The sequence below is a fragment of the Panicum hallii genome, chromosome 2, assembly GCF_002211085.1.
Source record: "Panicum hallii strain FIL2 chromosome 2, PHallii_v3.1, whole genome shotgun sequence".
Lineage (NCBI taxonomy): Eukaryota > Viridiplantae > Streptophyta > Magnoliopsida > Poales > Poaceae > Panicum > Panicum hallii.
Genome location: NC_038043.1, coordinates 56,065,543 through 56,082,182, shown reverse-complemented (window position 1 = coordinate 56,082,182; position 16,640 = coordinate 56,065,543). Strand labels below are relative to the sequence as shown.

The 16,640-nt window shown below is 46.0% G+C and overlaps 2 protein-coding genes across 3 annotated transcripts in view; one reads left to right on the top strand and one right to left on the bottom strand.

Annotated features, from left to right (window-relative positions):
* LOC112879687 (ferredoxin-dependent glutamate synthase, chloroplastic) overlaps positions 1-5,874 on the top strand; it is a 29,937-nt gene extending 24,063 nt beyond the window's left edge. Inside the window, exon 34 of the transcript XR_003226143.1 lies at positions 5,604-5,874. The gene's annotated coding sequence lies outside the window, so the exon portion shown is untranslated. The remainder of the gene's footprint in view (positions 1-5,603) is intronic.
* LOC112879688 (rho GTPase-activating protein 7-like) overlaps positions 1-16,640 on the bottom strand; it is a 46,007-nt gene that overhangs the window by 6,814 nt on the left and 22,553 nt on the right. The window contains exons 20-21 of one of the 2 annotated variants that reach the window (XM_025944053.1): positions 10,553-10,735; positions 10,274-10,468 (exon numbers count right to left, since the gene is read on the bottom strand). In XM_025944053.1, the coding sequence (XP_025799838.1) occupies positions 10,277-10,468; positions 10,553-10,735 (375 nt within the window). In that variant the 3' untranslated portion in view covers positions 10,274-10,276. The remainder of the gene's footprint in view (positions 1-10,273; positions 10,469-10,552; positions 10,736-16,640) is intronic. The other variant, XM_025944054.1, reaches the window with a different exon arrangement.

The following is a 16,640-nucleotide window of genomic DNA, read 5'->3' as shown; positions in this document are numbered from 1 at the left end:
CGAGGTTGGAAAAGCTAGGGTTTGGATAAAAGGTAAAGTCGATAAAAAGATAGATTGATTTTTGTGTTTGATCGATTGGATACCCTTAATCGGCCGTGGCTTATAGGGTGGGGAGGACTTGCCCCGCAAAAAATCATATAAAACGGTCAGACCGGTAATGAAAAGTTTGTCAAATTGTCAATCCATTGCGTAGATCTCGTCGAGACGATCGAAATGGATATATGGAACGTCCAATTTGGAGTCCGGATGAGGAAGTTATGCCTCCCGGAAGATCTGCACCCCGGTCTGACCGGTCTGACCGGTCCAGGTCGGCGGTCAGACTGGTTCGAAGACTGGTCAGACCGGTCCGGAACGCCCAATCCGAGTTAGGAGTTGTATTTTGACACGGGATTTGTTAGAGTTTCAACTCCTAATGGATACAGACCTCTGCACCCTATATATATAATATATATATATATATATATATTATATATATATATATATTATATGAAGTGCCACGGCCGATTGAGGGTAATCTCAATCGATTCGCACATTTACCTTTACCTTTTATCCTCCAAACCCTAACTTTTCCAACCCCATCTGCTGTTCTTCGCTCATCTCTACGGCGTTCGATGGCGTTCTGAGTGGCCTGCCGACCTCAGAGCAACCCAAGATCCACGAGCTTCGACGGGGTCCCTCCCGAACTTGAGGTTTTAAGTCTTTCGCTGTCTTTCTGGAGCACCGGTCTGACCGGTCCGCATAACCGGTCTGACCAGTCTACGCAGAGAGGCTGCTGGTGTTGATCGTTTTGACGATCTTGCTGCACGTTCTAGCGCGTTCGAGTGTGTGACCAGATTTTGCTTCAACAGCCGGAACTGACGCTAAACGGGCTAATGGGCTTGGACTCGGAGGGGGGGGGGAGGGGGATTTTCCAGCTGGATTGCTATAGCCTCAACACGTGCCGGGGAAAAAAATTATAGTGTGCTATTGCTGGAATGTTCCAGATCTCGCTAATTCGCGAAGTCTAATTAATCCCGAGCTTTTTACCTATTGTTTTATATAGGTTTGCCGGTGCATTGCTACAGAAATAAGGTAGCGCCATTCCTGGAGATGAAGCACCCATGTGAATCCGAACATCACTTGTGTTTGTTGCCAAAGAATTTTAGAATAAAAATGTTGCTAATGTAATATGGTAAATTTGAGATGAAAATGTATGCATCTCCAACCTTTGATAAGATTGTTTCTCATTGATGTTTTTTTTTTGTTTCGCTATTTACTATGTCAAACTGGCGTGATGACTCTTGGAAAGTCCTCTCCCAGAATTGTAAAAATTTCATGGGCCGCTTTGAATTTTCTTCTTTGATTGTTGGTGTGGCTAAATAAATCATTTCTTGGGCACTGCTATATGGAGATACTATTAAAGGTGTCGTTTGGGAGGAAGAAACTGTTCCGATTCTATTGTGAGACGGGAGAATCGCTGCCAAACAGCCGGATAGCAGAAGAGGCGGCGAGATGACAGGGGCAGCGGGACGGCTCGGAGCGGAATTGGACGGAGGGCGGAGGGACGGCTTGAGGGAAGGTACAGGATCAAATGGAAGGCGATGTATCCGAGTGAGGACCACGGAGCCAAGGGCAAACGACGAAGAAAAGTGCTAGTTTCAGACCCTATTTAGTTCCAAAAAAGTTTGTATAGTATCCATCACATCAAACTTTCGGACACATGCATGGAGTATTAAATGCAGTTGAAAAAATAACTAATTACACAGTCTAACTGATTCATACGAGATGAATCTAATTATGCTAATTAATCCTTAATTGGATATTAATTGTCAAATAACAATGAAATGTGCTACAATATCAAAACCCAAACTTTTTCACCATCTAAACACAGCCTCACCCTTTTTTATGACAACATATCAGGCGCTGCTAGCTTTTTTTCCTGAAAACCCCCTGGCCCCTCCCATCCCCGTGCGTCTGGAATCCATCACGGTTCCTCGACTGCCGCCGCCAGTCCATCGCGAGTCCCGCCGCTCATGGCCCTCCGCTTCCCTAGTGAGGGCGCGCCTGCCCGAGCTGCTCCCCGTTGCCCCGCCGCCCATGGCCCTCCGCTTCCTCGGTGAGGGCGCCGCCTCCCGAGGTGCTCCAACTTCAAATAGTCTGATATCCATTGCCGGATTCAGTAGTAGCTTTTGCTCTATTTGTCCTGCTATTGGATTCCTGAGTTGCACTTCAAATAGTCCGGTATCTCACTATGAATGGCACTTCTGAGCACTTAAATTCCTGAATCATGTCTCATTTGTTCTTTTCAGCTCTCGTGTGATCGACCTGATCCGCCACATGCACAGCACCAACTAGATGAGCGAGCTGAGGTTTGGTGATACAGGGGACTTGGTGTTTCTCCCCAGAAGAGTGTAGAGAGCCCTCTACCGAGAATAATTTTTTTTTATGGAATTATGTCTGAAACTATATTGGGTGTATCCTAGTGGTTGGTTGAGCTGTAATGGCTCATGTTTTTGTCTGAAACTACTGAACACCTTTCGATCTTAAATTCAGTGAGGTATGTCATGCCTGCTTGCTGAGAAATGGAATGCTAAACTATGGAAATATTGGATGCAGGGACAATTCTCAATTCAATGAAATGATTGACAGACCACCGAGTGTGAACCAGTGCCTGCTCCATTTGCTGGTCCAAAGCCAGGAAGAGCACGCTTGTTGTATTTGTTGGTTGGAAGAGAATCCAATTGTTGTACATCATAACTGTATTATTACCTGACACAGATAGCTAACAGATACATCATACTCTACTTGTATTTGTTGGTTGGAAGAGAATCCAATGTTGTGGCTGATATTTCAAGTTCCAGTGAACACTTTTGATCATTTTGATCATATTTGTTTTCGTTTGTGATTAGAATACAGTCATTGAGAACTTCCAAAACAGGTCCAGTCATTTGCTGATATGGGCAGTTGGTGCTTGTAATAGGTTACCAATTCATGGCTGCTAAAGTGCCTTTAACTATTGCCAGCCTGCGAAATGTGAACTGGAGCAGTACCTGGAGGACCCTCAGCTTGCCAAACCAGAGTAGTGCTGATTTTTTTTTTCTGACACGGCACAGTTACTACTTACTTTCATGAACAAGACACCAGAACTCAAACTTTGACAACACATAGTACTCCAGAGCTAGGAACTTGGCAAAACATACTCGAGGTCCTCTTACCATTTTATTCCACAGGACAAAGTGCACACATGACAGCATAAATTGAAACATGGAATTAACCAAGGAAGAGAATCCATCATAAGACAAGTAAGCTGAAAGCCTCAATGTTTGCTCCCAGCTAAAGGAAAAAACATCAATTACCACGACCTTAGTTCATCTTATTAATTTAAGACTTGGTTTCATGGTGCAAACAAGACACTGGAGAGTTTGGAGTACTTGTTAATAGCTGTGTTCTCTTTTATCAAGTCATGCCTTGCTAGTTCTTCCAGTTCTGAAAATTTCAGTGTGCTCTGCATGATCTGGATGTAGGTTTTGAGTTTTGACTACAATACTAAAACTTTGATCATTCATGATGAACAATGCACCACTATCCCAGTAACTAGTACACCAATTTGAGAGAAAGGAGCAATCTTTAAACCTGATGGTTCCATTTTCAGGAACTTTTACAATTGCATTTTCACAATTACAAGTACCTGCAACAAGAACTACCTGCATTCTATTGCCTTACAGAATTGCAAAATCTCTCCCTGCACAAGCACAACAAGATTGTCTATACCTACAGAAGCACAAAATTCTCCCTGCAAGCACACCATGATCGAAAGTTCCATTCCTCAGATTCGTCAGTTTTTCTACTGTAAAGGTTCCGGTCTTTTCCTCACTCGCCGAGGCTGGTGAGGAGGAGATGGTCACCCTTGCCATGGCCAAAGCACACTGCCACGGTGGCCGACAGTGCTCGACAACCCGCACTCGCTGATAGGGAACGATGAGATCGCACTTCCGCTCGCACGCGCAAGCCCCGCCATGGCCCGCGACACGCACCACTCCATGCGCTCGGCGGAGCTCCGGGGCACGCCGGGCAGATCCAGCGGGTCCAGTGACACCCTCCGCCTCGAGCTGATAGTCGTCCCGCCTCCGCCGATGAGTGAAAGGACCAACACTAGGCCTAGAGGGGGGGGGGGTGAATAGGCCTTGTTCAAATTTTTCCTGAAAATCTTGGCAGAAAAACGTCAGCGGCCGAACGATCCGGCCCGAGGTCGGATCTTCCGGACTCCAGATGATCCGGAACAGGGTCGGATCTTCCGGCCGGGAGAAAATAACCAACAACTAAATTCAAAGTATCCTTAACTTTTGATGGTTCCCTTTGAATACAAAGTTAGTAAAAGGTATTGCAAAGCCTATGCAGGAATCCAATATACGAGATCTACACCTATCTAGTAGATCGGGTCGAAACGAGCTCAAGAACGATATGAACAACAATAAGTAAATGGAGACACAAGATTTAATCCGAAATTCACTCCACAAAGGAGCTACGTCTCCGTTGAGATGCTCACAAATTAAAGAGCCGGGCTGTCACTAGCCCCAAGTCTCTCACAATCAACCACAAAGGAGGATTGAGTTACTTACTATTGATCTCACAAAGAGAGGGGTAATACAAACTTCCGGGAGCTCAAACCACAAAGGAATGGGAGCTTACCGGCACCTCTAACCGTCCAGGAGCTGGGCTCCAAGAGAACAAACGCAAATCGACGAATCAAAGATGCCTCAAGTGCTTCTTGAGATGAACAAGTGAAAGCCCACGAAGTGCTCTCTTCCCACACCCAAATCTCACTCCCTTTCAATCCCTACGCGAATTCTTGCAAGAATCAAGCTCTTCGATGGAGGGAAGGGTTGAAATGAATGCTATGGAGGTGTGTTAGGTCGTGGGAAGCAGCAGCAATGAATGAGGGAGGTGAAAGGGTGTAAATACCCCACCCACCTCAAGTGACCGTTATGTGTATTTCTGAGGGGTACCGGATCCTCCGGTGTCAGTCCGGATTTTCCGAGAAAGCAACAGAATAGGTCAACGCACGCTACGCAACTCGCACGGCCGGATCATCCGGCGAAAGTTCGGATCATCCGACCCAGCACAGAGGGGAACAGCCAGGCAGACCGGATCATCCGGCCTAGGGCAGAGGAAAATTTGCTGGCCGGTCGGATCATCCGGTCTGGGGACGGATGATCCGTCCCAGATGGATTTAGAGGGTAGATTTTCTCAAGAACAAATTTCATCTCAAACTGAAACACTTTGACAACCTGGATCAATCGACAGCATCGCCCACCGGTGAACTCCACCACCATACATATTTGAATTGGGGACCTTCTTTTCATCTTCTTCTAAATTCTTTCATTTTATTCCTGCACACAACTTCATCAAAGCATCATATCCCAAATTGTGATTGTCAAGAATCACCAAAATCAATTAGGGGCCTAGATGCACTTTCAATGAGGAGCCCTGACGGATGGCGAGGGTGGAGGCGGGGGCAGGGGCGGGTAGGAGGCCAGAGGGGGAAGGGGCGACGTCTCCGTTGAGATGCTCACAAATTAAAGAGCCGGGCTATCACTAGCCCCAAGTCTCTTGTTGCACCTTAGGTAACCCCTCTAAATTGGTTTGCTGACGCTAGGTTGCAAATTAAGGCCCTCTTTGAACTGCTGCATTCCTGTACATGAGTCTTGGCTCTCGTCCTGTGTAATTATGTTTTGGTTAGCTCGTAAATTTATACGCGTAAGAATGGAGGCATGCAAGTCGCGTGCTCAATAGTACAGTACATAATAAATTGTACGGTCAAGTTGGATTTCAAATCATATGGCTTCATGCCCGCGGTGTGATTGTTGTGAAGGCTGGAATCCAATGTTTCTTCTGCAGAGGCTGGAATCCAACGGGTTTCTTTTCGTAGCAAAAGCTGTGGACTGGAATCCAATGCATGGTGTGGTCCTTGACAAGTTGAATTTCATGGTGCATAAATAGCTGACGAAAATTCCATGATGTGCCGCTGTACCTGATCATGGGTCGGGTTCAGATCAAAGAAAAACCTGATATTTTTTCTTCAGCCCGAACCCAGCCCAGCTCGACCACCAGGCTGGATTTTTCAGCCCCAGCCCGACCCGACATGTGGTTGGGTTAAACCTGAATATTTTAATGTATAATTTCAGGTCGGACTTTTTGGATTTCGAATCAACAGAATTCGACCGGGTCAAAAATTTCAACCTAAATCCAGCCCACATATTGACGGGGCATCGGGTCACCCAGCCCGTGATCAGGTTATAGCTGAAGGGAACGTTGGGCGTGGGACATACATTCCGCTCATACATGCTTTGTGCTAGGTGGCTTTTATTTCCTATGCGGATTATCTGCCACTTGGCGTTCAGCTGACATGTAATGTGCACATCTGTTTTCGGAGTAGATTGCACTTCAGTCACTGAGCAGGGCTGGAATTGTGGCAGAACCGCCTGAATTATTCCGGTTCAAGCGCACTAATCATCGCTAAAAGGCGGGATGATCTCAAATGCACTTCAAACGGAACAACCCATGGGTCTGTCGGGTCACCGCCCGATACAACCACGGTTACACAGGATCGATGTAGGTTATACTCATACAAGACGAGCTCCAGATATATAACAGCGCAAGCCTTTACAAACAGTATTATTACAAAACTGGGTTCAAAGCTCCTCGCTGGAGCAAATAAACAAAGCATTGTTTTATGACAACGGGTAAACACCCGTTCACCAAAGTTACAGCGGAAGAACAATGCGACTAACAACGTCGCCATCAGCAGCACCATACATAGCCCAGACGATGGTGTCACTCCGAGGGGTCAATGCCGGCCGGGGACGGATCCCACTCCACGGACCAACCAGGCGGAACAGCAAAGGGGCAGTACGCACTATCGGCCTGGTTCTCAACCGGCACACCTGAAAGCAGTTCTAGCAAGACTGAGTATAAAGATACTCAGCAAGACTTAACAGGGTTCTAGGAAAAGTCCCAAAAACTAGACCATGATTCGTCGTTCCCTATCAGCGAGTGCGGGTTGTCGAGCACTGTCGGCCACCGTGGCAGTGTGCTTTGGCCATGGCAAGGGTGACCATCTCCTCCTCACCAGCCTCGGCGAGTGAGGAAAAGACCGGAACCTTTACAGTAGAAAAACTGACGAATTTGAGGACCATACGCACATCACTGTGCGGGACATATTCTTACAGCGCGACTGTATGACCATACTCCCATCTGCCATGCAAAACGTATTCCCACACGTCGGTGCGTGCAACAAAGCCAAAGTCGAGTGGTGGGGTAAGTCCACTTGCCGGGCCAATCAGGTAATGGGCTTACCGCGTACCATATTTTACGGCATGTGGCTAGTACTTTCAAACACTTGACTACCACTACCACACTTTGCGGCCTTAACAAATTTCATCAACACAGACGGGGTATGCTATTATCATTTCTACTATAACTGTGACCCCGTCCGTCATCCTTATAATGATTGGCAGGATTGATAAACAATCAACTCCTATATCGCGCGAGTGACAGGAAATCACCCGACTTCTACCGGTCCTATTAGCAAAGCATCTATGCGATATGACTCGGGATAAGCATTACAACGGTTCCTAGGATACATGCATCTAGGGTTTCATTTCAACTCCTAGAACGTAAATGCACAGTACTGAATAATAAAGTAAGTGCAAAATTTGAAAACTGGGTTATGCAACGGGGCTTGCCTTCGGAAGCGAAGCTAGGGTCAGACGAGTTAAAAACTTCCGAACCTTGGTTCGGGGCTTCGGTTACTTCCTCAGTAACTTGGACGGAGTCTTCAGATAGCCCGGGTTCGGGTTCCAAGATCAACTCGTAGTCTCCGTCTTCAAGTACCGGCGAGTCTACATGATATGCAAGGGTGGTTGCTTAGTGATAAACATGTTAAGCCTTTCCTTCATGACAAAGTTGCAGTCCAACAAATCAACATACACTCATCATCAACAACAAATTGACAATCACATCAAGCAACTAAGCATTTATCCTTAAGCAAGAAGTATAAACTATGGTAGGTTATGCTTAAACATACTTAGTATTAATTATAGTAAAATCCCATCTATTTATTTTTAATTTGAAGGTTATATGGAAAATAACCTCAATTTTTACCTAGGTGGGTTTATTAATAAAAGGTAAGCCTATCATAAATTTTTCATAATTTTTGGCAATTATTTCCTAAAACAATTTGAATTGCATCCAAATTTAAAGTTTAAATTTAAAACTTGATTTAAAAATGGTTCCAAATTCTTCAAACATTTTTAGCAATCATAACAAGACCAAAAGATCCTAACATAAAAATATCTAAGCATGATATGATTAAAAACTTGCTTAATTAAACCTAACTTGATTTGGTCCTAATTTGACCAAATTTGAAATTATTCAAATTTCAAATTAGCACTGGCCTTGACATTTTCACACATGGCTATTTACCACTTAAACTAATTACTAGCCAAGAATCACAAGAAATTAAGCTAAAACACATAAGTTATATACAAAGATCCCTTTTTGAAAACATTTAAATAACTTCAAATACATTTGATTTCAAACTAAACTTTAGTAACAAAAGTTGTAGATCTCAGTTTTATGAACACAACAGAACTGGTTTTGCTATTTTTGGATTTTTCTACAATTTCCTATGAATTTTCAAAGCTGGCTGAATTTGAAATGCAAAAGGGTACTGATTCTTTACAGAAAGGTCCCTGGAAAGATTCAAATCGATGCAATCAGGTCCCTGGCCGGTGTTCCTCTCGGGAACAGATCGACGGCGATCAATTCCGGCGAGATAGCTCGTCGGCGGCGAGGGCAAAGGGAGGGGAAATGCTCAGGAGCTTACGGCGAACTCAGGGGTGGCCGGAGTTGGACGGGGGAGGGCCTGTAGCGGCGGCGCGACGGCGGACAGAGGCGGCGGCGGCGGCTGGAAGCTAGGGAACGGCGTTCCGATGGCCGGAGGGTCGGGGAGTGGACGACAAGTGCCTGGAGAACTTCGTGAGGATGATGTGGTGCTGTTGCTCTACTTGGCAGGGGCTGGGGGGCGGCGGAGCGGCTGGACGACGAGGAGGCCGAGCTGCGGCGGCGGAGGGACGGCGGCGTGTTCGCGGGCAGGGCGTTCCGGTGGGGGAATCCGCAATTGGACGGCACGGTGAGCTTCAGGAGGATGATGTGGTGCTGGTGGCGCAAGAAATCGGGAAGGGGGAGCTCGGGTTCGAGCTGCCGACGGCGAGGCCGAACGGCGGCGGGGCTGGAAGCTCGGCGGCGCGAGGGAAAAGGGGGCCGGGGGCGTAATTAAGCTCGGGAAGAGGCAAAAGATGGCGAGCAGGAGGTTGTGGAGCTATTTATGGCCGCGGGGAGGCACTGGAGGGTGGCGAGCAGGAGGTGTTCGCCGGCGACGTCGTGGCGGCCGCGGGGAGCTCGGGAGATGGCCGTGGCGGCTCGGGGGACGGCCACGCGGCCTGGCAAGCGGCGGAGCAGGTGCGCTGGAGGGTGGAGGTGGCGCTGGAGGGCGGCGAGGGGGCAGGTGGCAGCCGGAGCAGCTCACCGGAGTAAAGGAAGGGTGGCGGGTTCACGGGCATAGCAGAGCAGGGAGGCAAGCTGGAGGTAGATGAAGGGGACTGAGTTGTAAATATTCAAAAGTTCAGGGACCTCACTGTAATGCTTGAACAACTTTCAAACCAGAGCTCAAATGAAAATGCTTCCAAAAGAAAAAGTGTAGAGAATGAAAAGTTTTACAACTTTTCTTTAGGGTTCAACTTTAGAAGAGTTGGGGTTTCAAAGTTATTTTAAAAACCATACAACTAGTCAAATTTCATTTAAAACCTATTTGAATTTTACATTTCAAAAAGCTCCCTGGTTTGTTTTCACTTTTTACGGTGGTTTAAAGGTAAAAGCATCATTACAAATCAGCCCTTCCTATAATTCAAAATTATCTACCCTCACACACATTTTGCACATTAAACCCTATATTTTTCCGAAATTACAGAAAACACCCTAACTCTTGTCCTTAAATAGCACACAAGAGCCCATCCTACACTCAAAGCACTATGTCTGGCTCCCAAATACCTGAGATGTCACAGGAATATAGGCCCCTGAAAAAAACACTTTTATATTGCCAAAACATATAACAAAACGTGTCAAAATCCCTTTAACTCATTACATACAATAGATTACAAAAGCAGAACAAAATCACGCTCGAAAAAGATTGCTCAAAACCAAGTGTAGGAAGGAATTGCAACAACTGAGCAACCTCCTACCTTGGACTGTTCCAGGGAGACGACGGCTTGTATGGGAAACCATGGGATGCGGAACCATGACCTAAATCGAGGCTGTGGAGTTGTTCCATCAACTGTGACCGCCGTTCTTTGAAGAAATCTAGTCTCGTCGTTAGTTCAACCAGAGTGGACGATGGCACAGCCGGCGGTCTCCCATATCCAACACCCTGCTACAGATCACAACAAGAGAATTAAATACTCGAACCTAAGTGTTCTTCTTTGCAGCATTGATCACAACCAGGGGTTTCTCGTACCTCAGTTGTTCTGGGGATGTTCACCAACATTGACCCACTCTCTGCAGGCACACTTGTTGATGCCTCCTTTGAATCACTCAAGGAGGCATCCAGGGAATGCTTGCGGGAGAAAGGCCTTGAAGAACCATGCGACAGCACATGCTGCTTGATGCTTCTCCAGTGGGATGAACTTGGCAAGCTCTCCTGCCAAAACATCAGAGTATTTGAGTCATCCTGTTATAATCCTATCATTACTTACATCATGCTGAGGACATTATTCATTGGCATTTTCGTCTCTTGTAACCGGGGACCGAGATTCAAGGAAAATTAACTATTGATATATGTTATCATTGTGGCCTGATCTACTCAAGCTGGATGCTTTGGGGTTTAAGTTTAGGCAGGACGTACAGCCGACAGCACTATGAGTGCCACTGCCAGCAGTGCCCCTTTAACAAGCAAAACTGATCAAACTTGTAAATACTACCATTAAAGTGCAATTACAGAGCTGGTGCCAACTAACTTGAGCTTTGGTTTTCTCATGCTGCAAGGTTAAGCAAATACATGAGAGATTTGCAAACAGCTAACCTCATTCCTTTGCTTCTTCTCTTGATTACAGAAAGCAATGCTCCTGTCAAATCCTGGTTGGACAATATTCCTGGTAACAGTAAATATTGCATACTCAATGAGTTGCAGCGTGTAAAGTTAAATAGGAATATGAAAGATGTGGCAAACTGACAAGCATTTTGTATTCCTCACTAAAAATATAGCTCCCAAATATTTTGTCTTGACAACTGAAAAGAATGACAATTGTAAGGGCTGTATTGTCTTACTGAGAGATATATGACTTGGAAGGTGTTGATAACGATCATTAGCATCTACGGAAGAGCCATACTGGTGCTGGCGCTGTTGATTGAGTTGGAGATGGAGCTCTGCAACCTTCTGTTTTAATCTTGCAACATCAGCTTCTGCGAGAGCAATCTCCTCAAGCTCTGCCCTTGTCTTAAGAGAAGCGCATAGAAGATGGAGGACACCACAAAATAAGCCCAGCAGGCATGTAACAGTTGAAGATCAACTTGCTTAAGATTTTAGTACCTTTGAATCCATGGAGCGTGAACTAGACAATTGGGAAGAAGACATGCTTAATCCAACCTCGAGTGCAGCTCTAAGATCTCTTTCAGCCTGTAGCTGCTCTTGCAACCTTGACACCTAGCGAGCAAACAAAGTGTGATCAGACTAAAAATCACACTCTCATAATGAGGTACTTGCAGTTATAAAGCTGGTCGCAACAAAATATAATAAATATGCACACAGCAAATGGCTGAATTTCTGATATATTTTGAAAGCATAAAAGCAATGAAATATAATAAATATGTAAAAGAATATGGCGTACATCCTGTTCCAAAGCTACCCGACGCTCATGTAATGCTTGTTTTCTTCTTTCCAGACTTGCCTGTAGGATTGCATTACCTCTAGCCTGAAACAATATCTAGTTAATTTGCAGGATTCTCCTAAATCAAGAGTTGATATTACATCAATTTTCCTTTCCTCACCTCCTTTGCAATCCTGATCTGTAGATCATTCTTTGTTACCTCAAGTCTTTGGATAGCAAGCCTGCAATATTTTTTTGGTACTTAGCACTTTCATTACAACTCAAATAACTTTAAGATTCAAATTCCTCCACAACTAGAGACTATTTATACAAAGCAATCATGTAAACATGTAATTTAGGCTACAGTGTGATTAGGAACTTACTCTTCTTCGCCAGACGGATCAATTAATTCCGACTGTTGGCCTTTTCTTGCCTGCAAAGCCATATGTGGAGTAAGCATACTACACTTGACAATTATAGAAAAAAAATACTTTCAGAATAATCTGAAGGAAATCTAGTGCAGTATACAACATATTTCTGTAAATGTTTTCCCTGCGAAAACATAAATTTTCGGTTCGAGATATCATAGAAACATAGTTCAACGATTACAAAAATAAATAGACCTCGCTAATGTAACATTCAACAAATATGAACCTATACAGGGAAAGTAGGAAATAAGAGCAAAAGATCAGACTTATTGCTTACATTATTGCGTCCCCATAAGTTAGAACGCTTCACATGCTGCTGAGTTCCATTGGGTTTGTTGGAGTGTCTGTCCTTAGGATATTCAGCTCCAGGACTAGGTAATGGAATTCCAGCATCCAAAGACAAAAGAATTTCTCCCATTGACAATGGAGTTTCATGACTGGAAACCGGATTTGATGGTTCTTTTTCATTCAATGATTGTTGGACTCTCATTGAGCCAGTTTCAGTTAAATGGCTTAGCGGAGCATCATTTGGACCTATATTTGACTCCAAAGCGTTATCCTCAACAGAGGGTTCAGCGTCTGAATCATTGCCATTAACCTCCTGTTGTCCAGACATTACAATGAGTAAGAAAGCAAACCACGTGATGACATCAACAAATGATCATGCTACTCAAAGAGAAAAAAAATGAAAGCACAATCTGGTTAAGACACTATAGCTAAGGTTATTTTACAAAGAAACAGTATGGGGAGAATCTAGAAAAGATATGGTCAAAACATGAGCTACAATGTGTTAAATATATTCACTGAAAATAGAAGTAGACTTTTGTTTACATTTTTCTCTCTAGTCTTAAAAACATAGAAGGCAAATGTATGATTAGTATGGCACAATAACTTACTGCAGATAAAAACAGAATTGCAAAGCATATCAAACCTTGTAGCCATAGAGATCAGCACGGGTGCACGCACTGGTTTCACTCAATTTTCCACTCAATATTCGCTCGGCATCATCTAAGTCCTGATCCACATCATTTTCTGCATCATGAAATCCATTATCCCTGATATCCACGGTTTCATCATCTGTTGATTCTTCACTTCCACTATCTCCGGTTTGAGAATCCGGTGACAAGGAGCACCTGAGGTGCTCATCCTGTAAAAATAATGAACATGAGTGGACATGTAGTGATGTGGTGTTTGCTTGTTGCTTCTTAAGTTTATCACACACAAATATATCGGATCGTCTTTGGCGAGGGTGCTTCATCGAAGTGGTTTGGTGCTGTACGTGTCAAGTGATGGGCCGGCCTTTCTATACACCAGTCGGGAGTCACGTTGGGGAGTAGGTCATGCAACTACTGATGTACACATACATATACAGCGTGGCGTGCAATGGTGATCTATTTATTTTATACAATCATCAAAAGGGGAGGATCCATCAGAGACAGGAAATAATTTCATGGGCAAATCTTGACCTATTCCTATACCACATCATGGGCATGAGCCCGTAATTCATGGTTGAAAGCTAAGGAGTACCAGAACGCTTTTCAAGTACTTTGTACAGTGCGCATTCCGTTTAACCTGCAGTGGCAGATGATATGTGTTTCCATCAGTTGAGCAATACATTCAGCCTTTTTCACAAACTGAGTTATTGTCTTGGGAATTCATCAAATTGTATGTATACTTAAAGATGCAATATTTAGGGGTAAGTTTCTCACATGTCCAACATCTTGGCTTACTGAAGAATAAAGTACCACTAAATGCATCTTGCGAAGCCTGCGAGCCGAGCGGAGAAAAATTGCCGTCCTGAGCCAAGCGCTGCTTGCGACGCCTGCGAGCCGACCCGGGTTGTAATACGGGGCGTGATCGCGATCACAGGCGGAGGATGTTTTTTTTGGTCCACGTGTCTCACATCCGGAGTCATCCGCACCGCGCGGGGGGGGGGGGGGGGGGGGGGGCTGGGGAGGGGGGGTGTCTGCTGGACTCCTGCACCCAATTTTTTTCCCAAAATTATAAACCTTAGATCTTCAAACTCATGATTTTTCTTGATGGTTTTAGGCTTGAGAAAAGTGCAGGATAACAGTTTTTGAACCAGTAAAATCAGGATCCCTTTTGCTAGTTTATGGGCATGGAGACGTGGTTTCAACCTTAAAATAGCAATAAATAGTTTTTGTGGTTTGTGGGCGTGGGGATGGACACGATGCACAGACAGCCTCTTGGAAGCTTTGCAATAAATAGCAAGAATACACACAACAGAACAGCTCAAGTGTTCCACATGTCCTTTGGGTGCGTTTCCGGTGTTCATCTTCTTCGTCTTCGGTCTCGCTACCTCGCCGTCCGCCGATCCGATCCGAGGGTAACAAGCACAGCTCATTGGTTATAAAGCTAAGGTGATCTAATTGCTCTTCCACTCTCTCCGGCCCATCCCTCATCGTCATCGTTGGCAATGACACAGGATGGGGCGGGGCTCCACGGTTGCTCTCGCAGCGGCGGCGGCGGCACTGCTGGTGTTGCTGCCGATGCTGCTGCTAGTGTCACTGCCGGCCGCGGACCTGCTGCCGTCCGCGGACCCGTACGAGCAGGAGAGCCGTCGGGTGTTCGTGGAGTGGAAGGCCAAGAACGGGAAGACTTATACGTACGCCGGCGAGGAGGAGTGCCGGTACGCGTTGTTCAAGGACACTCGCCGCCGCGTCGCCTGGAACAGGGCTGCCTGGGATAGGGCCGCCGGGCCGAAAGCATTTCGCCTCAACGGTTTCGCCGCCAACTCCATTGAGGAGATGACCCTTGGCCTCCTCGGGCCCGAGGTCGCAAAGAAGGAGGAGTACGAGCAGGAGACCCGCCGGATGTTCGTGTTGTGGAAGGCCAAGTACGGCAAGACCTACAGAGATGTCGGCGAGGAGAGGTGCCGGTATTGGTTGTTCAAGGCAAACCGCCGTGTCATCGTCCGGCTCAACGCCGCCACCGGGCAAGACGTGTACGGCCTCAACCAATTCGGTGACCTCACCAACGAGGATGTCCAGCAACGCTGCTACCCGAAGGCGGATCGAGAGCTGAGCGCCAGGTGCCAAGCCGCCATCCTCGACCCGGGCTCGAGCACCGTCCGGGACCCCGAGAGGCTGATTTTGTTCATGGTAATCATCTTGCATTGCTAGCTGTTTTTAGTTTCTTTATTATCATTAATTATATTGTTGTTTCTTTAATTACATGCGGTTGATTACCATTTATTTGCATCAAATGGGTCCTCTAATTATGGATTTTGTTTGGTCGTTTCTTAATTTCTACTAGACTAGAAAATTAAACTTTGAGGTGATTTTGTTGCGTTAACGAATCTAATTAAGTGCAAATTAAAGCTGCTAGAAAATAATCTTGATGTTATCCAGGTATAGTTCATGTAGTTTGATATATAATTTAGGTTGGGATATATTATTATATCTATGATATGATGCCGGGGAAGCCTAAAAGGTAATTGATATAGTTTTACAGCACAAAAACATGGTGCTTAATTCATTTCTTCTGTAAATAGAAGACTTGGATACATCTATCACGTACAACATGCTGTGCCTGCATTTTCTAGTTTGATAATCTGGCCTGGAAAGTTTCCAAAGGTTGCAGTTTTACCTCTCTGTCTGTCTAGGAGAGTAAAATTCTCCTACTCATTGGTTATGTTGTTCAAATCATTATGATTTGTCTATACAAGTATAATTAGCAGTAAGTGAATTGAATCGATATTATTAGAAACATAAATACTCTTATTCCAATCCACCATGAAAGGAGCAAGGCTAGGAGTCGCTTGGTTCACCTGGAGGTGACACGTGCCCCTGCCCAGCCCGACGCGCGCCGTGCATTTCGGCCCACCGCAGCCAACCGCACCAACTTTGCCTGCTCAGCTGCCCAGGCCCGCTTTGCACGCCTACCTCAGCTCCCTCACCATTCTCTCCATCTCGCTCCCGTTCTTGTTCTGCCACCGCAGCCGCCGCAAGAGTCCTAGGGTTAGGGATTCCTTGGCTCCTCGCTGCCCGTCCGACCAGCCCCTCCTTCTTCCCTAGGGGATTGGCCACGCCTCTACCCAGCAGCAGGAGCGGCCCGCGGAGGTGGCCCCTCAGTCGGCAGGTGGGGCGAACGGCTCTACTCGGCGAGCGACGCGCGTGGAGCCGCACGTGGCGCAACACCGAGAGGTGGGGCGGCGGTGGGAGCAGGTGCAATGCCGGCGATGGGGTAGCTGCGAGGACCACTGCGGAGCGGCACTGCGGCGGTCCGAGGGTTCGTTGTTGAGGGGCGACGGAGACTTGGTGGACCGGCCCACGCAGCGCTCGGCCGGCGC